This window comes from Anthonomus grandis, chromosome 1 (assembly GCF_022605725.1).
Source record: "Anthonomus grandis grandis chromosome 1, icAntGran1.3, whole genome shotgun sequence".
Classification (NCBI taxonomy): Eukaryota; Metazoa; Arthropoda; class Insecta; order Coleoptera; family Curculionidae; genus Anthonomus; species Anthonomus grandis.
Genome location: NC_065546.1, coordinates 35,207,247 through 35,231,451, shown reverse-complemented (window position 1 = coordinate 35,231,451; position 24,205 = coordinate 35,207,247). Strand labels below are relative to the sequence as shown.

General features: G+C 32.4%; 2 protein-coding genes across 2 annotated transcripts in view; one reads left to right on the top strand and one right to left on the bottom strand.

The window, feature by feature from the left end:
* Positions 1 to 366, top strand: part of LOC126743362 (lysosomal alpha-mannosidase-like) — a 34,084-nt gene extending 33,718 nt beyond the window's left edge. The window contains exon 17 of the mRNA XM_050450410.1: positions 30 to 366. Within this exon, the coding sequence (XP_050306367.1) occupies positions 30 to 290 (261 nt within the window). The 3' untranslated portion in view covers positions 291 to 366. The remainder of the gene's footprint in view (positions 1 to 29) is intronic.
* On the bottom strand, positions 353 to 24,158 carry LOC126743374 (inosine-5'-monophosphate dehydrogenase-like). The gene is made up of 9 exons (XM_050450433.1): positions 23,607 to 24,158; positions 22,902 to 22,950; positions 22,738 to 22,839; positions 15,560 to 16,038; positions 15,320 to 15,504; positions 15,018 to 15,257; positions 4,355 to 4,511; positions 4,154 to 4,297; positions 353 to 522 (listed from the first exon to the last, which is right to left on the bottom strand). The coding sequence occupies exons 1-9, from the start codon at positions 23,705 to 23,707 to the stop codon at positions 417 to 419; spliced, it is 1,563 nt and encodes a 520-aa protein (XP_050306390.1). The 5' UTR covers positions 23,708 to 24,158; the 3' UTR covers positions 353 to 416.
* Between the last annotated feature and the right edge of the window lie 47 nt (positions 24,159 to 24,205).

Sequence of the window (24,205 nt, the reverse complement as noted above, 5' to 3'; positions counted from 1 at the left end):
TCATAAAACTGATTGCGATGGTGTTTCAGGACCTTTTTGGTACCTTCGAAATCACTTCGGCCAGGGAAACGACCCTTGGGGCAAACCAGTGGTTGGAGGATAACGACAGATTGCAGTTCGATACCGAAGGAAGAATTGAAGATTTACGATACGGATTTAACAGTAATATGTTTAAAAATAGAAATTATAATTTTGTTAAAAGACAGGTGACGGTAAATGCGGATTCTCTTGAAGTCACTCTGCAACCTGGTCAGATTAGGACTTTTATTGTTGATATTCAAACCAAATGAGGTCGTTTATAAGATTTAAGATTCTTTGTAAGCATGTAATGAAGGGGTAAATAAATCAAATGTTTACTTAAATACATGTAAATTTATTATTTATAATAATTAACAAACTGCTTGGATTTCAGATGCTTAAAATAATCGTTTTTCATATGAAAACAGGCTGTGAACGCTGCCTTCTTGTTGGGCCGAATGTGATCGCAATTCGAATCTTAGTTCATCTGAGTACATTAATTCCCTGTAAATAAAATGTTTATTAGAACCCTAGTGGCACAACAAATTCCACAGAAGCATTCTATGAATGATCTGGGAAGAGTATGGGAATATTCGATGTGCTTTGATTTATTAAGAATTGAAAATACATTAATAGTGGTACCTCCGGTTTTTAAAAAAGATCTACAGAAAATTGAAAAAAAAAACATATTGTGAGTAACTCTTAAACCGAAGGTTAAAAGTCTTTTGTAATATATATTTATTTGCACTTTAAAGATTATATGACACTGGGTAACTAATCCTATTACAACCAAGTAAAATCCTGAATTTAAATCATTCCACCGAACTAAACTAATTACCTTGTTTTTAAAATAATTTTTATTTGGAGTAAAGTAATATAAGTCTATTTTATCCTGTATTTTATTATAGAGATTACATATACTAAAATGAAGAGAAATTAGATGTGCATTGTAATTGGCTACATATGGGAGTTAAAAACTAAGAGCATTTCTTGTTTGGTATACTAGAACATTAACAGAAAGTTTATTTAATAATAGACGATCGTCAATAAGGCCATTTCATAATTTAAAATGATATACTAGAGCAACATTGGATCTACGTTCAAGTGACTCCATATTGTAACTCAATTGAAAAGGCTTGAAAATTGTTGTAATATTAGTTTTCTCTAAATAACATGTAACGCTCCATTCTGTTTTGAATGCGCTGTATATCATATTTCTAACATTCATAAGTATGGGTTCCAACTTATGCAGGCATATTCTGTGATAAACTTCTTATGTAAGTTAGTATAGCTACCTCAAACATACTGGATTGATTACTAAACTATTTATAATGAAGTATAATTCTTAATTTTTTAACAAAATGTAGTCAGTACCAAGGGACCCAAATTAGAACCCTGTGGTACAGCAGATGTTTGAGCCAAAATGGCTGATTTATATCCTTTAATATTCATTGAATGCTAGCTCTCCAAAGATATCCTTTAAAAAACTCCAAATTTACATTTTAATTTATTTAATAATATCCTAGAACATACTTTGGCAAAAGCTTTTTCAATTTTTCACCAAAATCTATTTGTTCATGAAAATTTAAAGGATCAGAGGTCTCTTGGGTAACAGTCATTAAAGTGGACTAAGATTTAAGAAAGCCATTCTGAAAAACAAATATGCTGTTTTACTATGTATATATTATTTTTGACAATATTAGCTGAAATACTTTGCCAGGGGTAGAGTATCACAATTGGCCAATAATTTTGTATATTCGATTTGTCCCCTTTTTTAAAAACTGGACATATTCTGGCTCGTTTCAAGAAAGTGGAAGAAATGTTAGTTTCAAGGCTTAAATTAAATATCGTTAATAATGGAAAACTAAAAAATCAAAAAAGCACTTAAAAAAGGAGGGTACAGAATCTAATCCCCCTGCTTGACCATCTTTCAGGTCTCTTAATGCATTTAGTACATCATCCATGTGAACCTCATTAATTCCCAGGTCGTAAGCCTTATTATTGTATGGAATATTGGGGTTGGTATCTTGATACCGACATCATTTCAGCAAACACTACCAAAGTATCTGGCAAAAGCATTAAAAATTTTATTTCCATCATTAAATACTTCAATAGAAAGATACATTGAGTTAGGGATATGAACATAGTTTTTCTTGGATTTAAAAAAGATGGAAACGACTTAGAATCCACACTTATGTTGTGTTGAGTAGTAAAGTAAATAAGTCATTTTTGTATGCATTTTTTATCCAATTTTTAATTTTACTTCTTGCGTTTTTAATTCGTAAGTAAATATTATTTAATTTGTATGTACTAAACCTTTTATTAAAATAGCATAAGCTATTTTTAACTTTTTAATTATGGATCTAGTAAGCAAAACCGTATATTTTCTGCTTTATAGTTTATCTCTTTATCTTTAAGTTTTATTTTTGGGTATACACAAGTCAAGAATTTCATACAATTTATCATAAAAACATTTTACGGCAGTATTAACTATATAAACTTTTAAACAGTCATATTACCATAAAGTCATTTCCCCATTCATATAACAAGATATAATTGCCTCTTTTGATATTATACTTAACATTATTATTTTGTAGTTCTTTCTCATGGCCCCTTTAATGAATGGAAACCGTAATATTTAATATGGCATGTAAAGTAAATCACTTCCAGATATGATGCATTGGTCTTGACCAATAACTACATCTAGTATGCAATTTTGAAAATTGGTTATATAATTACATTGACTCGCATAAATACCAGATAAAAATTCAGTAAACCTCTTTGAACTAGAGTTTTTAGTTGAAAAATATTGAAATGATGCTTCTGTAATTTCGATATTTATGATACACTTTAAAAATAGTTATAGAGCACAATTCATATTCCTTAACATAGTCATATAACCATGTTTCTGTAATTAACAAAAATACCCTACTCTGCATATTATGTAGCCCATAAATTATTATTAAATTTCCTAAATTTGTGTTAAGACCGCGAACATTCTGGTAAATAATATTAATTTTTAAATCGTCAAACGAGTTTGCACATACGAAGAGAGTCGTCTGCTCCGGCCTCGGTAGTAGTTATTGCTGTGACAAAATTAAAATATTGAGTATTGAGATTTTTCTTAAATATTTTACGGAACATAAATGGATTAACAATAATGTTAGTAGACCAATTATCTACAATTAATATGCAACTTTCCAAATCGTGAGTTACAAACATCTTGAAAAACACTTTCATCACTTCCTTGTAACTTTTCACAACTTAGAATTAGATTACACATTGACGCGGAATAGTATCTGAAATGTCTGTAAATCCAGAATTTGCTCCTCTGACAACAAAAAGCTGTCTAGCTGGTGGTAATTGAGATTTTATTGCCGGTTACTCCGATATTGAAGATTACTGGGGCAAAATACTCATTAATTCGGTATCGGTGCTTTTTATTGCTCCAACGATGTTACCTAATTTACAACTAATCTCATCTGCTTGTGAGAGTTTCAATTGCTCTAGAAATATTACTAGCATTTAATAACTTGCCAATTTTTCTTCTAGAATCAGTCTCTCAGTTAAATTAGAGATTATATTGGATGTATGATCAACTTGTCTTTTTTGAATTTCTAAATTTGAAGGCTAATTTTTTGAAGTAATTTGCTTTGATCTTCTGCTTTTTTACCAACCCTTTGAGATCAATACGTCGACTTTGCCGATTTTTTTTGTCTCCCCAGATAAAACCAAACAGACTAGATGATCCTCCACATCTGAAGGAATCTGCACTAGAACCTTCATTCTTCTGGCAGTGAATACAAACTTCATCACTCATTCTAATTCTGTGCTATACACTCTAACTCACGAAACTTATTTGTTGTTACTGATAGGAATACACCTATTGTTCACAACAAGGTGAATGTAATCACTTTTACACCCTAGTTAGGTTTTTCAATGATTTTAGTGAGTATACTAGATATATTCTTGTGATTTTACTTTCTCTGGATCTACAGAAACATAACTTTTCACTGATAGAAAATTCAAATTTAAACGTTAATTATCACTTGGTAAAGATTTGATCTAAAGAATAGCAATACTACCGCGTCTTAACTCTGTCGCGAGAACTGGTCAATCATAATACATTACTTGCCTGAGTTTACTTAAAGATTTGGCTCCAATATCCTGACAACCGTGCTTAATGCCCGTGATCAAATACGGAACGTAAGTCAATACTGAACCTTTATCCACAATACTTCCGCTCACACCCTGTGCTACCTTAAGTTGATCCCCTTCACTACAAAAAAAACATCATTTTATTAATTTAAATCAATTAGGATTATAACTTTTGTACCTATGGAAATATCTACTCATGGCAGATCCAACTGCGTCCTTTCTGGTCATCGCTTCGATACTACCCATTCCCCTGTATTTTTTTAGTCTGACGCCGTCAGCGTAAAAGTATTCTCCCGGTGCCTCCGTTGTTCCGGCCAACATTGACCCCATCATTACTAAAATATGTGTTAAACAGTTATTCATTCTCCAGTATATTTTATTTGCATATACTTTTACAATGTAATGGAGCGGTAGTTAAAAAAAACACATATTAGTCAAAATCAGACAAAACCTAAAAACATTAACTATAGACACTTAATCTGAAGGGGCGACAAGGTCAGGTACTCGTCTCTTAAATGGTTCTATTTTTTAAATAAATTCAAAAGTTTTTTTTTAATCTTAAAAGATTGCTGTATCATATTGTTGGAGGAAGTTTATTATATAAAAAACAACACTCGCATAGATCGGACCACGCTCTGTTAGAGAAAGTCTATGCGCTGGAATATTAAACCCGACCCCCTGGTATAATGCTCATAAAGCGGTAAAAGGTGACTAATTGGTGAAGACTTTTTAAAAAGGAACAAAAGGCATTCAAATATATATATAACTGTAAATGATAATAAGCTTAAATTTCTAAACTTTCCTCCACATAAGTGTCTTGCTATAAGACCACATAGAAGTGTTCTCTTTTGAATCGCAAATACTTCAGGCTATCTAATAGCTCCATAACTCCATAGGGTACACATTACTACAATAGATTGCCACCAATGTTTTTTAATGCAAGATAGTCTCTTAAATAGTCTTAACGAAAAACTTCTAGTTCAACACTTCTTGAATCAGAAAATATTTTGCTAGCCTCCATCCTGAGACAGACCTTCTGGGATCTTCCTGAAAGATAGAGCTCTACCCATTTTAAAAAGGAATCATGTATAGCATACAATCCATGATTATTTAAAAAAAGGATGTGAAGGAAAAAGTTTTCAATTTACTTTTTAAATATTGAATTATTATGCATATGGAATCGTAGGTAGCGGTTTCAACTAATCGACCCTTACGAAACCCATGCTGTGAGGCACCGAAAATTTTTCATAATTCAAAGAATATCTCTAATCTCTCAAGCATCATCCTCTCAAAAAAATTCGGAAATGATGATAACAGTGGTTGAGAGTTTTATATTTTTAAGACATTTTGCAAGGCTTGCCAGTTTAAAATCATAAAAGTAACTCTGTTTAAATGAATTGCTTATTATATACGTATATATGAAAAAGGAAATGCTGGATAAGAAGCAAGTTTTTTTTATGTGCAAACTGGTGGCTTTTTTCCGGATAATTTCAGGAATATATTTATGTGGGCATGATATTCCAAAGTACTCTGTATACTATTCTGGCGCCTTTAATGCAAAAGTTTATTTTTAAAATCAGGGTACTATAATTTTCCTTTCGTTCTTATTCTAGCCATAACGATGACGTTACACCGCGACGAAATGTGTTTTTTTTTATTTAATATAATAATATCTAGTTACCCAATGAATTTCAGTTATTATTATATTGCAGACACATCTGAATATTCAACTACACTGACTATGAAAAGATTTTATTTTTGGAATATAAAATCCCTTTTTCCCCACGGACATTCAGGAAGAAAAATAGAAGTTGAATTGTGTGATGCACTAGTGTTATCACATTTCAACTATACTGATAGCGTTTATGGGATATATTTCGAGAATAGCAGACAAACTTCATTTAACAAGAAATAAAAATAAAAATTCTATACCAAATAATCTATTGAATCCAAACAAAGTTCATAAATTTTTTAATAGTATTAATGCCCTTCCGAATACAGTATGTAGATAAGCAATAATTACTATAAAAATAATCTAGCCTGTAATGAAGTGAAAACGTTTTAGCATCTTGAATATTCTTATTTAACTAAAATAATCTTTTCAATGGAATCCAATGCAGTGGGAATTGATGGTATCTTAATTAAGGACATTACACTTTTTGCTTAAATCCGTTATTACATATAATTAATGAGTGCATACTTAAGCAAAAATATCCAAATTTATGAAAAAAAGCAATAATTATACCTATTGCAAGAAACTCAGTACAAGGATTTCAGACCAATCAGTATATTTCCTGCAGTGTCCAAAGTATTTGAAAAATACATTTTTAACCAGATTTCTAATTTTGTTAAGTTTAACTCCCCATTGCCAGTCAGGATTTAGAAAGAACTTTAGTGCCTCAACAAGTTTAGTTAAAATATTAAATGACGTAAGAGTCAGGGCCGAGCCGTGCCGGGGGTGCGCCGCACCCGGGCGGCGCTCATTTGGGGCGGCAAAATATCCGAAAAATAAAATAAAAAAGCGCCAAGTAATGAAAAAAAAATTATGAATAACAAAAATTTATAAAATTTAACTTATAATTAAGGCGCCAACAGAATACAATGTTTACTGAAACCGAGCATTGTTCCCCGAATCGTTGCTATAATAATAATAATAATAATCTATATAGATAAATAAATAGGTACCAGGACCAGGTAATAAAAACAATAGCACCGCAATTATGGTGAGTTCAGCCAGGGCGCCGCCGCCGGTGCTGATGATAAGGGCGGCGTAATTAAAAGAGCCGCGTAAAGTACCACCAATAGTAATTCCTCGAAATTTATTTCTTGGGGAATTTCAATACTTTTGGGTAATAAATAATATGTATTTTGGAGCCGCAGAAATAAGCGGGGGTGTAATGTTTAGAAATTCCCACCCTTTTGTTTTTAATTTATTTTAATTTGCGAGTTTTAAAGCGACTTGTCGATTAGTGTTTATTGTTAATACATTTTATATAAAAATTATGTTTGTGTTGTTAACGGTAAGTTTAAAATATTTTATTAATATCTTCCAAATATTTAGAACTTCATGCCTTAAGCAATTTTTCATTGAAAAAAGTAATGTCTGATTTTTGTGCCAATTCTTAAAAAAAATATTTGTTGATTTAGATGGCTGATGGTCGAAAGAGGCTTTCTGGTTCCCAATACCGAAAAAGAAAGCTAGAAAAGGAGGAAGATGACAGGCGGTTAGCAGGTTCGTTAAAAAAGTTTTTTGCGTCATCAACGAACCCACAACCGGCACAACCTCAACCTTCAACAAGCCAAAGGCCGGATGTTCAACCTTTGACGTCAACTGAAGCCGATGCCGATGTAGAACAACCAAATGATGGAGATCAACAACTGAAACAAGATGATCACTCGACGAATACGCCAGCAAATACGCAAACTGAGAACATTGAAGCTATTCAGGTAAATGAAGAACGATTTAAAGATCCAGCACATTGGCCCGAAATATTAACGGATAATATTAGATTATTGATTCTAGGAATAGGACCTGTTCAAATTAAAAATATTAATTATCCCATTAATAATTTAAATAGATGTTTTAGCGCTGCTTACTTTGAAAAAAAATTAACTAACAATGAAAAAGTTCCTAGAACCTGGCTTATTTACTCAAAATCTAAAGATTCAGTGTACTGTTTTCCTTGTAAATTATTTAAAGTTTCTGATAATAGTTTTAATGAGGGGAATGGCTATAGTGACTGGTGACATTTATCTCGGACTTTAGAAAGACACGAAACCAGTAAGGGGCATTTTGAAAGTGTTAGGAAATGGCTTGAGTTAAAAAAATCAATAGAAAAAGCTTTAACTGTGGACTCTATCAATCAAAATTTATTTCAAATGGAAAAAAAGATGGACTTCGATTTTAGAGAGAATAATATCTGTTATCCAGTTTTTAGCTGGACAAAATTTAGCTTTTACGGGTAATAGTCAAAAACTATTTGATAAGGGTAACGGTAATTTTCTGAAATTAATTGAGACGATTGCAAAATTTGATTCAGTAATGGCCGAACATATTGATAGAGTCCAAAAACATGGGAACAAAATGCCGCATTATTTGGGAGATAAAATACAAAATTAATTGATTTTTTTAATAGGAGAAAAAGTAAAAAAGTGTATTGTTGAATGTTTAAAATTATGCAAATATTTCTCAATCATTCTTGACTGTACACCTGACGTTAGTCATCAAGAACAAATTACCATTATTGTTAGATTCGTTTTTATTGATGATTGTTCTAAAAGTATAGAAATTCGAGAACATTTTTTAGGATTTTCTAAAGTTACAAACACTACTGGTCAGGGGTTAACAGATTTTTTATTAAATAATTATTTAAAAGAACTGGATTTTGATATTGCCGATATGAGAGATCAGGGCTATGACAACGGAGCAAACATGAAAGGCAAGCACAATAGCCAACAAAAAAAAAATTTTAATATTAATCCTAGAGCCTTTTTTGTACCCTGTGCCGCCCATAGTTTAAATTTAGTAGTTAATGATGCAGCAAAAAGCGCTCTAGAAGTAACTAATTTTTTTAGCATTATTCAGGAAATATATGTCTTTTTTTCGGCCTCAACTTACAGATGGAATGCTCTCTTAAAAGAGCTGCCCAGGCTAACACTAAAGTCTTTATCGGATACCCGCTGGGAAAGCCGTATTGAGGCAATAAAAACCCTTAGATTTGAGTTAGAAAAAGTGTATGATGCTCTGTTTACGCTTTTGAATGATGAAAGCAGAGATAATGAAACAAAGAATATTGCAATGTCCCTAACAAATAAAATAAAATCATTTAAATTTATTTGTTCGTTAGTTATTTGATACAACATTTTGGCAAAAATTAATATAGTAAGCAAAACACTGCAAAAGTCTAATGTTATTTTACCAGAAGCTGTACAGATGCTAAAAGAAATCAAATTATTTTTGACACAAATGAGATCGGAAAACGGGTTTTTAGACATGATAAATGAATCTAAGAAAATTGCGGAAGAAGTAGACGCCGAAATTTCCTTTCCAGCCATTCACTCAATAAGACCAAGGAAAAAAAAACATTTTTTGATTATGAACACAAGGATGAGCCAATCCAATCTCCAGAAATAAATTTTAAAGTGATTTTTTTTTCATATTCTCGATATTTCAACCTCAAAATTGGATGAGAGATTTCACGATTTACAAAAACATATTGAATTATTTGGTTTTTTAAACAATTTGAAAGCATTTTCCAAACCCGAAATAATGACCTATAGTAAGAATTTAGAAGCTAAATTAACTGACCCTGAAACAAAAAATATGGACATAAATGAATTGGACCTCTATAATGAAATCGACATATTATCAATTTACATTAATGATATATTTTTGGCCGAGAAATATTTTCTCGGCCAAAGAAATATTAATATATCTGGTTGCTAACGATTTGAAAGGCATATTTCCAAATTTATTCGTAGCTTTAAGAATATTTTTAACAATGCCAGTCACTGTAGCTCATGGGGAACGCTCATTTTCCAAACTAAAATTAATAAAAAACTACTTAAGATCCACAATGAGCCACAATCAAGACTATCAAATTTATCAATAATAAGTATTGAGGAAGGCATTGTTTCTAATTTAGATGTTACCGACCCAATTAGGGAATTTGCATATAAAAAGGCAAGAAAAGTAAATATTAGCATTTAAACCAGGGTTCTAATTACTTTTTTTTTAATTTCTTTAGGTGTTTATCACTGCAGAAGGGGCGGCAAAATTAGCTCTTGCACCCGGGCGGCAAATACCCTAGGCTCGGCCCTGGTAAGAGTGAATGAAAAGCAAAATCAGGCGACATGTGTGGCCTTGCTCGACTTTAGTAAAGCTTTCGACACAATCACGAAATGCTGTTGGCTAAACCAAGGTATTTTGAAATCTCTGAATATAGTATTAACTTCTTTAAATAATATATATATATAATCGTGAAAGTTGTGTTATGGACTGCCATAACAGTTAGATAAACAATGTTCAAAGTTTAGGCAATCAAATCGAACCGTACCTCAACTTCCTATTCTATCACCCTTACTTTTTTCACTCTATGTGGCAGACACGTATAAAGCTGTAAAACATTTAGCAATATGCTGACGACTCACAACTGTATATTCCTGTTTCTATTGAAGATATTAATACTAATTCTGGTAATGATGGCTGTTTACACAGCCGAAATGCATAATACATTTACCTAAGTGACCTACATGCATTTTTCTTGGAGATAAGACTTCCCCTATTTGTAATCTTAATAATAATTCATTTCAACATAAGTTTCAGTTGGATTTAATGAATCTTGAAAACTATGCAAAAAATCACAAGCTGAAATTAAATGCTGAAAAATCTGAAATTCATTTCATGTGTTCGAATAATAATTAAAAAAAAAAATTGAGAATCGTATAAATAACACTCCAGTTCCAATTGTTCCAAAGGCAAAATTTTTATTTTAAAATTTAGGAATCATATTTGACAATTTTCTCTCGTTTGAACCCTAAAATTAAAGCAGCCTATTTACGCCTGAAAAACCTTTTTAAACAGAACCTGTCCACAAAACAAAAATATTTACTTTCTGAAAGCCTTGTTTTATCTTTATTCTATTACGGTGATATGGTATATGGTGGCTCTTTGAATTTAAACACCAAAAACGAAATTCCAAAAATTAAAAATTCCTGTATGCGATTTGCCTATAATATCCAATATAGAAACCATATAACGTCATATCTTGACAAAAATTTATTTAATATGCGAAATGAATTTTTGGATTTTGAGCATGAACACATGACGCGAAACAATGATATTTTTGTTGTGCCACGCCATAGAGACGCATTTTTTAAATCAGCGCTCTTTTAAATTCGAGGTAGTTAAAATGTGGAATAGTATGTATTCCATCCAGCATTAAACAGCTATCTTTTAATATATTTTCTAAAAAAATTAAATTATAGTTGCTAATTGAACGAAAAATAGATTAATTCACATCATAATTAACATCAGGTACAAAATAGAGTAAAAACTAAAAAAAAACAAAAAAATCATTCTTATTTGCTATTAGTTGAAAACTGTCTTTACACCTTATAGACATTGGCATTTTGCTTTTTTGGGGGTCTTAAATATTGGACGATACCCTTCGTGGTTCGTTTACCCACTGCCGCATCTGCCGCTCTTCCGTTCTGGATTAATTTTATTTATTACCATTATTATTTGTTTCCTTTTGATTTATTTTATATAAATTAATTATTGAATTTGAATATTTAGATGCAACTGAGGCCAAAAGGACAAAATTCTTGTATAAGATTGATATACGTAATTAGTATACACTCAGTTTGTTTTTTATTATAACACTATTGAATATAAATGTCCTATTTACCTTAATAAGAAAGTAGTCTTCCGTGCTAATATTCATGACCTTAACATAGATAGGAGATAGATACTATAGTATTTAAAAAAAGGATTTTCGTATAACATAGCCTCTACCCTTAAAAAATTTAATTTACCACTTGGGTAAAGTAGGATCATACAGCAACTTATTTTTTTCCATAAATGAGTTTGGGAGGATTTGGCGTTGGTGTCCCGACTTCTCAGAATTTTTAAATTTATTTTTATTTTTTGGCTTATAAGCTGAATAAAAAGCCTATTACTTCGATATCTAATATGTATATGCATTTAGTATTAATATGTCAATATTTTAAAACAATAAAATGATTTATTATATTTTATGGTAATCGTGGAAATCCGCTGAATAGCTCTATGGTATGAAATATACCTGGTACATATGAGGCGCCCAATTCCAAAACTCTTTAGATCCGTGCTAACCAATTTAACAAGAGAAAAACTTCGGATTTCTTGTAAGAACAAATTTTTGTGGTTTAAAATGAAAATACACATTTATGACAACTGTTTATTTAAATATTTGTTACTAAGTAGTAAATTTGTATTTTTGTTTAAAAGAAGTAGTTATGGACAAAAATAATAGGGATATAACAAGTTTTGCTACCGCACCATGGAACTAAAAATTTTTGTTTCAGTATCTGTAGGATTTAGGGAGTTTTAAATAAGTAAAAGTTTATAATTTAAAAACAAATATTTTTTTTTTGAATAAAACTTAAAAATTAAATTCTTAGTCCATCGTCTTCTTCCATGGGTTCCATTCCTTCTTTTTCTTCTTCTTCTTCAACTTCTGTATCATGAAGTGATTCAATGGCGTTGTCAATTACTTTTTTATAAAATGTTAAATCAACCTCTTCAATGTTTCTCCACTCTAAACCAAAATGTTTTTTTAATAAAGTATCCACATCCTTAAGCTTGACTGGTTTTACTGCACATTCCTTAGGAAGAGGCCCCAAATTTAAGGTAGCCAAGGTTTTTCCTTTTTTCAAAACGGACTTTTATATCCCGAAATCGCTTTTGTAATTTACTTCCCCCTTTACGAACACTGAGTTCCTTTTGAGTTCCATTTCTTTAAAATTGAAATTCTTTTACATGGAGCAAACTTAAAATGCCACTGCCCAGGTGGCTTTATAACCGATTCTATAGCTTTTTTCCAGTTAAAAATTTGACAATCTTTTTCGATATCAAGCACAGTTGAAAACTCGGAAAAAAATGTCCTATATTCATCAGGATGAACTATAACTTCCTTTTTTTTAATTCTTTTTTCAATTCGTCCGAAAACACGATCCGCCGGTAAAAAAGAGTGACCAACCACAGGAAATGTCACAATAATTTCATTCACTGTAGAGTTAGAGTGATACAGCCAATACATCAGCAGGCCATCATTGTTACGTTCTTATTCTGGCCAGGACACCCATCGCAAAAAAGTTTGATTGAGGTAACATCAGTCAAGTCTACCATAGAAAGTTTATGATTAACTAGTGAAGATATTTCATTTGAGCCCTTAGCGCACACATTCTCGGTCCAAGTGTAGGAAGTGATACTTTCCTTAGTCTGTTTGTCATTGGATTTTCCTTCACATACTGTGAAATTGTATAGATAGAGCTGCCTGGAATAGTAAGCTGATTGCTCCGGGACTCGGGGCAACTCCATATTTTTTTGACAGTCGAAGGATAATTTTAAAGTATTTTCCTCAGGTTTTTTAAGTGCTTCATAAAATGCCTTTGCTTTTAGATTATGAACACGTAGCATGCATATTAGCTTTGCCTTATTATCCCTGTTGGTTTCGGCAGTTATTAAGCTTTTAAGTCTTATACATTCCGAGCAAGCATCGGTGGCAGGACTCTTGAAGCTAATATTAAAATCCCTTGTAAATACTTCCCGGAAATAGTCATATTTTACAGCCAATCTGCTGTTTTCATCACAGTATATTTTCCACAACTGCCTTATGGATAGATCACTTGGCATATACTGTCGTTGAGATTTATTCCTAGTGTAGTGAGACTGAACACATTTTAACTTTAAAATAAATGCTTTTACATTTTCAATTCTTTCGGCATATTTTGTACTTATCCTATCCTCTCCTCTATTTTCTTTGGGTGGTATAGTGTCAATCAAATCATTTTTAGCTATATTTTGCACCTGAAACCTTGAAATGTCCAAGATAGATAAAAAGGCTTTACTGCAAATCTGGAAAGTGCCATCTTTAGTTTTAATAAAATATTTAAACGAAACGGAATTTTTCGAGTTCCTTTTATTGGACGGCACCTTTTTGGAACATTTGGTTCTGTATGTTTAAGAATAAAGTTGTCTTGCGCAATTTTCGTAGTATTTTCATAGAATTTTTCATGAAATCTTCGAATATCTTGCATAGACAAGTTTTTACAGGCAAAAGTACTTTTTTTATGATGACATTTGGGGTGTCTAGGTAGAGTGAGAAAAAATGTTAAGTACCTACCTACCCACCTTAACTATTAAAAATTTATTTAAAATATTACCTTTGAACTTTATCTTTTGCTTTCTTCCAGTTTGATGGATTTCGCAATTTCTTTCGGCCTTTACCAGGTGTAGCAAGACAAAATGAGTCTTCCATATCACAATGTGTGTAAGACTCTTTATATTAACAAATTTTTAACAAAAACAGCACAAATTAACTTTCAAGCACTGCACAAACAAAATCAACGTACCTATTTATACCGCAGTCAAAACAAAACTAAACCATAAAAATATTATTTGTGGAACACATGCCTGTAAGATCTCGCGGAACAAAACAGTTTTGATTCCGCGTATTATTACTACTGTGGTATAAGTGAAAATGGAAGAAAAGAGTTTTGAAAACGTTGCAGATTAATGGATTAAAACACTTTTGAAACATTATTGACATAGGATTAAAAAAGTTTTGCTACCGTTACTACTTTTTCGAAGGCAATTTCTTTGGGATTTATCAAGTTTTGTGGCCAAATAAATTTGACATCTTATGTCAAACGTCTTAAAGAAGACAGCGCCACACATATGTCTTTTTTGAATACAAATGGATTTAAGCAGTTTTGCAACTGAACGCCTCATATGTATCCGCCAAATAAATATTTTGAGAATATGTGTGCAATGTACTGGTGTTATATGTGTAACACTTTTTTCTACACTAAAAAATAATTTATTGTCAGCTAAGGAAAAAAGAGAAATCAAGATAAGCTTCGAAAACCATTAGCGATCAATGGATGGGACATTACATAAAAAATACAGGGAGTTTCATTTAAGACTCGAAAGATTTTGTGATTTTAAATTACACAACTCTAACCCTATAAAAAGACACCATGTATACTGCTTGTACAATTATTGTCGTATTCTTCGAATATAACTTAATTAATGTAAAAAAAAGTCTGTCAATTTAAGAATGACTCTAAATTTTTACCTGCTGATGCACCGAGCGCTAACGCTTTGATTATGCCACCAGTTGAACTAATACCCCCATCAGCGATAATAGGCACTCCAAACCTCCTGGCATAGTCCGCCACTTTATAAACGGCTGTTGCTTGAGGCCGACCGACGGCCATCACTTCTTGGGTGATACAAATGCTGCCGCTGCCCATGCCTACTCTTAACCCGTCAGTGCCTGCGTCTATTAAGGTTTTTGCTTGCTTTCTTGTCACGACTTGCAAAGAAAGTAATAAATATTTAATTAGCCCGAAAGTTGATCGGTGTAACTTGCTGTACCATTTCCGGCAATCACTTGTATTTCCGGATAAGTGAATTTAATGTGTTTTATCATGTTTATTTGATAAATAGAATTGCCTTGTGAAGAATCCAGGACGATCACGTCTACGCCTGCTTGAGCTAACAAGGCCAGCCTTTGTTTGTCTTCTTCTCTGGTTCCTATAGCTGCCCCGACGAGAAGCTGCCTAAAAACCAAATATTTAAATTTAAAAAAAAATTAAAACAATCAAAATTATTTACTTATTGCCATCTTTGGAAGCAATAGGATAGCTCTTGGCCTTTTTCAAGTCGGTCCTAGCGATCAAGGCGACAAGATTCCCATCAGGATTCACAATGGGCAACTTTCCCTTTTTACTTTTCTCCAGAATGGAGTTTGCTTCGCTTAAGGTCACCTCTGAAGGTGCGGTCACAAGCTCCCCCAGTTTGGTCATAATGTTTTCCAGTTTGGTGTTTTTTAAATTGTTAGTTTCAAGAAAGTCGATATCTCTTGACGTGACCATGCCCAAGAGTTTTCCACCCAGTACTCCGTTTTCCGTAATCGGTATTCCGCAGAAACCATGTTTTTCTTTTATGTCAAGAACGTCCAGGACGGTGTTATTGGGCCCCAAAACAATCGGGTCCCTGATGAAACCATGTTTATACTTTTTCACTTTTTGAACTTCGTTGGCTTGGTACTCCGGTAGGCAGTTGTGATGGATGATCCCAATACCACCGCATAACTTTAGGAAAATTCATAATTTATTTTAATTATAGTTTATTATTAATTCGTTATCGTAACAAATGATGACGCATATACGATAGATTATGGAATTTGCATCACAAAAAACATCTTGCGAAATTGATTCAAGATAACCCCCTGCAAGCAATGTGAAACAAACAGAGGGTCAAGAGATCGTTTTTTTTATGATTGCTTCTTTTCTCTATATTGTTTGTGACGTAAATAGTTAAAATATAAATTAAAAGCTTACTTAAATGGCTTATTTTTAGAGGCTTTATATTTGTTAATTCTGGCTTAAATGCGGCATCAAGTTCATTTTGTTATGAATTAAATAATTGAAATAAAAAAACGAAGTATATATATATTATCGCAATGAATTTCCAAAATAAATACAAATTAATTTAAGAACATTCTTTTGTACATCAAGCAAGTATTAAAAAATATTCTAAAATAGTAACACATTAGACAACTTCAGTCATATTAAAAAGTAGGATCAGATCATTAACCCATGATGTTAAATCTTGAATTAAAACCCATTAAGAAAGAAAAACATACTTTACGATTTAAAAGCATTCTAAATAAATGAAAACTAATCACAGCGTTGAAAACCGATGAACCTACACTAAAATTTGTATCAGATCTTACAAAGCATATACAAAATTGTTTAACAAGCCAAAAGATTAAATCAAAATTAAGATGTATAAAGTCCTGGATAACTATTGGACTTTTAACATCAATTAAGAAGAAGCCTATTTAGTATTAAAATGCCTTGAGGTATAAATTTATCTGAACAAATAAAAAAACTTAAAATTGAGATACACAATGCGGGAGTGAAACAAGTAACAATCGCTAGAGAACTTGATCGTCATAAAAGTGTCATTTGTAAACAAATCAAATTCTGGCAAACTAGAGGCACTACTGCCAGCATCTCTAAGCCAGGTAGACCCAAAAAAACAACATCTGCAACTGACAAGCTAATTAGACGATGTTCTATAAGAAATCCATTTTTCTCCGCCGAAGATATAAAAAAGGCATATCCCAGCATTTCCCTTTCAGTTCGATCTATTCAAAGACGTTTATGTGACGCCAACTTAAAAGCCAGGAGACCAGTAAAAAAACCTTTCATTTCAACAAAAAATATAGACAAATTCGTTTAAGATTCGCAAAAGAACACTTACATTGGACCTATAATAAATGGAAAAACGTTTTATGGTCAGATGAAAGTAAGTTCAATTTATTTGGGTCAGATGGTATGAGATGGGTTAGACGTCCCGAGAATGAAAAATTCAACCCAAAGTACATTATTCCCACAATCAAACATGGAGGCGGTAATGTGTTGGTGTGGGGATGTTTTTCTGGGCATGCCGTTGGTCCACTGGTGAGAATAGATGGGATCATGAATAGCCAATATTATCTAAACATCTTAAGGAATAATATGCTTCCCTACGCCGAGGATAGTTTGCCGTTAATTTGGAAATTTCCCCAAGCACACTTCTAAAATTGTTAAAAATTTCCTAACCTCTCAACAAATTCAAGTTCTGAAGTGGCCAGCTCAAAAGTCCAGATTTAAATCCCATCGAGAACTTGTGGGAGCACCTAGACAAAAAAGTTCGACAAAAAAATCCGAATAAGTTCCGAAATAAAGACGCATTATTCCAAGTCCTAAAAGAAGCATGGAGTGAAATTTCCGGAGATATTATACAAAATCTTCTTGAATCTATGCCAAGACGGTGTAGTGAAGTTGTGAAAAATAACGGTTATGCCACAAAGTATTAGTGTGCTTTTATCCACATTTTGTATTATAACATAATTATGTCATAAAAATAAAAAGTTTCTCCATTTTTATCCTTAGAGAAAATAAATTTTGTTTGCATATTTTGTAATAAATTATTTGTTTTCAATCTTTTTTTCTAATTATTTTCGTCACTACTAGATATAACCATAAACATTACTTACAATTACTTCGAATTAGTTTTAATAAGAAAAAAATAAAAATATTAAAAGTTTCTCCACTTTTAGCCGGCACTGCATATCACTTGTTAATAAATAGAGGAATTATAGATGTATGTTATCAAGATTAATAAAATGACAAAAATACGATTTTACAACAAGTCGTTTGATGAAAACCACCACAATCCTAAAAAGCTTTGGCAAACTGTAAGGGAAATGACAGAACATAGGCCACCTAAAAGACATATTGACGCACTAATGGGCGATAAGGTTGAAAACCTTTCAGACCCACCTAAGATAGCTAATGATTTTAATAAATATCTCAGTACTATAGGTGCTAAATTGACTGGTAAAATTCATGTTCCGAATGTTGCGGTGAATGATAATGTATAAAATAGAAGTTCCATGTTCCTTATCCCAATTACAGATAATGAATTAATAACTCAAATCAATTTTTTTTTTAATGGATCAGTGGGAAGGGAGGATGGGATTTCTGTAGATATTGTGAAATGCAAGCATAGATCTTTAATTAAACCTCTTAGACATCTTCTACATAGCATTTTCAATGCCCGGATATTTTTAAAATATCAACTGTTATACAAACACTCAAATTGGGTGAAATTAAAGAATAAACCAATTATAGACCAATAGCTTTAACAAGTACCCTAAATAAAATTATTGACTAAGACTTAGGTTCCTTTTATGAAAAAACTTGCTACAGAGGACGCTTTGGACGAGGTGACAAATTTTGTGGTTGATATTTTTAATGAGGGCTACAAGCCTTTGGCATTCTTCCTCAACTTGTCAAAGACAGTTGACAAGGTGGCACATCACGTTCTTCTTTATAAACTAGAGAAAATAGGTATCAGGGGAATTCCGTTAACTCTGTTTAAGTGATATCTCACTGATTGCAAGCAAGTTGTGAAAATGGAAAAAATTATCTACAATCTGCAAAAGGTTGAGTTTTGTAATCTTATAGGGAATTGTGCTAAGTCAGATCCTGTTTCTTATGTTGACACATTAACAAGAGTTTCCACAAAAGGCAAAATCATTTGCTTTGCAGATGATACTGTATGCTTAGTCAGAGCTTATGCTTTCCTATATGGGATGATAAATATGGGGAGAGTGAGGAGGAAATCAAGGGGAGTCAAGGAGTGTGAGGTCAAGGCTTAAACTCTGGCTTGATACTAATCTGTTAACACTAAACACAGAAAAAACGAACTTTGTCACCTTTATGACTGTGCAAGAGGCTCTTCCTGTTCATGTACACAAATAATCAAAAGAAAAGATTAGAAGTGTAAAACATTTAGGGATATATTTTAATTAATCAATTTATATTTCTTAAACAAAAAAATGAAAGGTTTACTGTATAAATTCTACCAATTAGAAATATAGTTTCATATTCTTTATTGAGGATTTTTTATAAGAACCTTGTTAAGTCAATTTTTCATCACCACTCTTTACTACACAAAAGTATGTTGTTACTACAATGCCTTTTAATAATATAATGTGTCCATCAACAATTTATTTATTTAACCCTGGAATGCTACTTGGGGTACATTTGTACCCAATCATTAATCATATCTCAAGTTAAATGGAAGTGGGCGGGGGAACGAACGCCGACGTCTTATTAGTTTCAAGACGCGGCAAGTCAGTTCGCGTGCGACAATTAACATTGGCATACGATTTTTTCTTTTCGAGATTTGTGATATTTGGGGTTAGCGCGTACCCCAGTGTAGCAGTTTAAGTTAAATATACTCTGTGATTATTTCGCTTCTCAGTAGATTTTGGTGATTATTATTATATTAGTAAGTATCCTTTTTTTGAAAAATATTTCTAAAATATGTCTATAATACTTTACTAGAAAATATTTTAGTTTTTTTTTTTAAGTTATTATATTTTTCTTTGATTTTTAAGTTATTATTGATTTTCTTTGTTAGGCTGCACGAATAATGGCTGGGCAGAAAAAGTTCTTCGATCTAACAAAGCCTGAAGATGTCGGAGAAATTCATCGCATTCTCTATGAATCTGATTCAGACAGTTTTTCGGATGACAGCGAGGAGGAAGATGCCGTTATACCTGATTTTAGAGAGGAGCCAGAAGAGGATGAAATACGCGGTAATCAAATCAATCTTAATTCTTTTATTGCACCAGAACAGACTCAGGATACCTTTCCATCTGATACAGATTCGGAAGATGACAATATACCAGTACCAGTATTAGGCAGAAATACAGGCGATCAACAGAGATATGGTGGAAATTTTACCAGTGTCTACCAAATTAAGGGGTAAAAATGGGTTTATGTGGTCAGGTAAGAAAGGCGCAATTAATCGTACACCAAAACGAAATCTGGTTTTGCATTTACCTGGAAACAAAAACGAAGCAAAACATATAACATCGGGAACTGAAGCTTGGAAATTATGTTTCACTCAAGAAAATCTCGATAAAATTACCCAATATACTAATAACGAGATCCAAGTTCAACGATTGAAATATTCAAATAAGAACGATGACCAAGATACTGATGCACCTGTTATTACGCCAGTAGGTAAGAGACCCTCTTGGACTAAGGATACAAACAGCATTGAACTCCCAGCACTTTTCGGGCTATTTTATTATGCCGGTGTTATGAAAATGGCCGGAGTTTTGACCAAGGAACTATTTGATACAGGAATTCCAATATTCCGTGCTACCATGCCCGAGGCACGTTTCAGGTTTTTGATAAACTGTCTTCGCTTTGATGATAAGCAGTCCAGAGCTGAAAGAAAAGAAACTGATAAGCTTGCAGCTTTTCGAGAGGTATTTGAGAGGTCAATCGTTAAAATGAAAAACCTATATACTCCTTCAGAATATATTACAATTGATGAACAATTGGTTGGTTTGTTTTTTTTTTAGAGGGTGCTGTCCTTTTAAAATGTACATCCCTTCAAAGCCCAATAAATACGGAATCAAAATTGTGTTGTCCTGTGATGCCAAAACAGCTTTTGCACTTGCTGAAATTTATATAGGAAAAGGTTCCACACCAACTGATGTTCCTGTAGCTCAGTATTACTGTAATAAGCTAACCAGTTCTGTCCAAGGAACAAATAGGAACTTGACCATGGATAACTGGTTTACTTCTATTGAGACCGCGAAACATCTTTTGGAGAGGAAAATTACCATTGTTGGTACTGTGAGAAGAAATAAAAAAGAAATTCCTGAGTCGTTTTTGGAACTCAAAGAAAGGAATCAAAATTCTGCCATGTTTTGCTACAGTGGACATCTGACACTGTTATCATACTGTCCACCCAAGAGTGCTAAAAAAGCAGTAATTATGCTTTAGACAATGCACGAAAAAGGTGATGAGCCATTTACGACCAGAAATTATTCAATTTTACAATTCTACAAAAGAAGGAGTGGATACTTTAGACCAGTTGTGCCACACTTATTCTACTGGTAGAAAAACACGTCGCTGGCCATTATGTCTGTTCTATAATTTGTTGGATATTCTGGGATATAATTCAATGATTCTTTTGTGTGGCTCCGGTGAAGTGAATAAAGAAATTGTAAAGCACAGGAGAGAATACCTCAAGAAGCTTGCCCTTGAACTGGTCAGACCGCACATTTGCTTCATTCGACCGCTGAGTCGTTTGGAAGCTCCAACTTTGAGGCGCGAACTCCGTGAAACTATATGTAGGGTCCTCAAGATAACCACTTCAGAAGAAGTACCTACTAGGCTTACAACAACAGTGGGTAGGTGTGTGCTTTGTCCTAGAAGAGAGGATCGAAAATCGAGAGTAAGCTGTGCTGTATGCAAAAAGTCCGTGCGTTTGCAACATCAAAAAAAATATGCTCAGTAAGTGCCGCATGAATAGTTTATTATGGATGTGCATTAAAAGTGTTCTTAGAGACTCGGTTTAAGTTATTATTTTTCTATAAGTGAATAAATTTTTCGTTTTTCTAAAATATGACGTGTTTTATTTGGGGTACAGTTGTACCCCCGTGTAGCAGATGCAGAGTCGGAAATAAGTGTAGCATTCCAAAGTTAAGTACAAGGCTCTCCTATGAATATTATTTAGAGAGGCTAATTTATTAAATATGCAGTTGTATATGAGAAATATAATTAGATTCAAATTTAGAAATAACAAATTTGGTAATGTTGTTTGCCCTCATTTACAAGGTCTATTGATAATAGAAAGCTTAGAACTTTTCTTTTAGTATTTTGTACTGCCCCAGAATCATATATTTATTATTATTATCATTATTATTAGTATCCCTAGCAAATAAGGTTAACCTAACATTAAAAGGTCAAAATAACATCTCTACTGTATAAGAGGGATTGTAGGAATGTGAAAAAGAATGAAATATGCAGATTTCTGCTGTGTTTTTTAGAAAGTTTTCAAAACATTCTTGTAAATATTTAATAAACATACCACCAATGTGTCAATAGAAACTAAAAGAAATAGGATTTACCATTAAATCATAATGTGAATCCAATTTATTTTATAGGTTAAATGTTTTCAAAAAATATGTAGTAAAATTGGATTTACTTGAAATATAAATGGAACATTCTTTCTTATTAATAAAGTTTGAGATTATTTTAAAAACAATGAGGTAAAAGGAAAATATGCAGAACATAAGATCTTTTGTGTAACCTCTTCGGCACATTCTTAAAGTGAGAAGATTCATTTGTGTTTAGTGGGTAATATAGGTACTGTTACATATTATTTCCTCTCAACTAAGGATGAAATTGACTGTTTTATATACATACTGCTAAAGCAATGGCCATGTCTGCTTCTGTAACAGTGTCCATTGGGGATGAAACTAAGGGTGTTTTCAGCCATATTTTTTTGGTTAATTGGCAGGATAAGTCCTGAAAAAGCAGGAGAGCAATAAATAAAAATGAAAACAGTATAAAAAGAAGGTTTTGCTTACCACTTCCTTGGGGGTAAAATCTATGTAACCTGGTAGTATGATAAAATCACTAAAAATAGAAATAAAATATACATATAGAAACGAAGATACAAACTCAACATAATTATTTTTGTTCAAAATAAAATTACTAACTGTTATTCAAGATGCTGCTCACCCACCATTTTAAAACTTTGAACTGTCATTTGCATGTCAAAATATCTAAATATCACATAACTTTTTTCAGTTTTAAGATTTCTATGCATACAAACATCTAGAGTGTTTGCCCTTTATGTTTTTTTTAATTATAAATATAACATTCAACAACCATTAAATAAGGCAAATAATTCACTTATGTGCCTGATAAGGAATATCTTGAAAAATAGGACTACTCATATCCTTATTTTTTAATACACTTGTAGGATTAATTTGCACATTCAATGATTTTTTTGTTTTATTTCAAATCCATTAAGACTACCAAGCACATAAAAATCTCTTTGCCCCCCTGATAATATTAACAATTTTTATTTGGGTAAGGGCAATAATACATATAACTACCTAACCTCTAAATGACAGTTCCAAAATTTAAAATGGCAGATATGGGAGCCATCTTGGAAATATTATGTAACCTAAAAATTGTACTAAAATTCATCATAAAATTAAAATAATTCCCTTACAAGATTGGAAAGCCTTAACAGGGTAATATAAAAAATTTAAATTAGATCTTACTTGTAAGTGAGTCCATTGCCGGATTCAATCATAGTTCTAGCAGACAATCCATCATTTAGTTCCTCCATATCTGCCATAACATCCCCATTGGTTAAAGCCATATTTTATTAACCCAAAACAATTTGTCAAATGACCCCTATAAAAAAACCTAACCACTAAATCCCTGTATTATTATCGTTCACACACTTATATTCACAAGAAGTAAGACAGCACGTGTTGCCGGGGAAACAGAATTAACAATAATTATTAATACGAATCTGTTTTGAGTTTATATATACTTGCCTACGAACTGATTACTCAAGTTTAAAGAGAACAACAAAATCAAATCATTTTTACGCACTCGGACAACATGATTTTGTTGTTTTCAATACGGAGATTTTTTTTAATGAATGGCGTATAATGTTACGCGAGAACGAGAAACGTTTTCGTCAAAAATCGCGTTGCAGATAATGGATGGATTTCAAGGATTTTGTTGATTCTAAAACAATATAAAGCGCAGAAGTCATGCATGAATCATACCAGGGCTATACGAGAAGTTTGATTTAATTCACATAAGAGTACGGCCAGAGTAGCTCCGTTTTATACTATTTTGCTAGAAA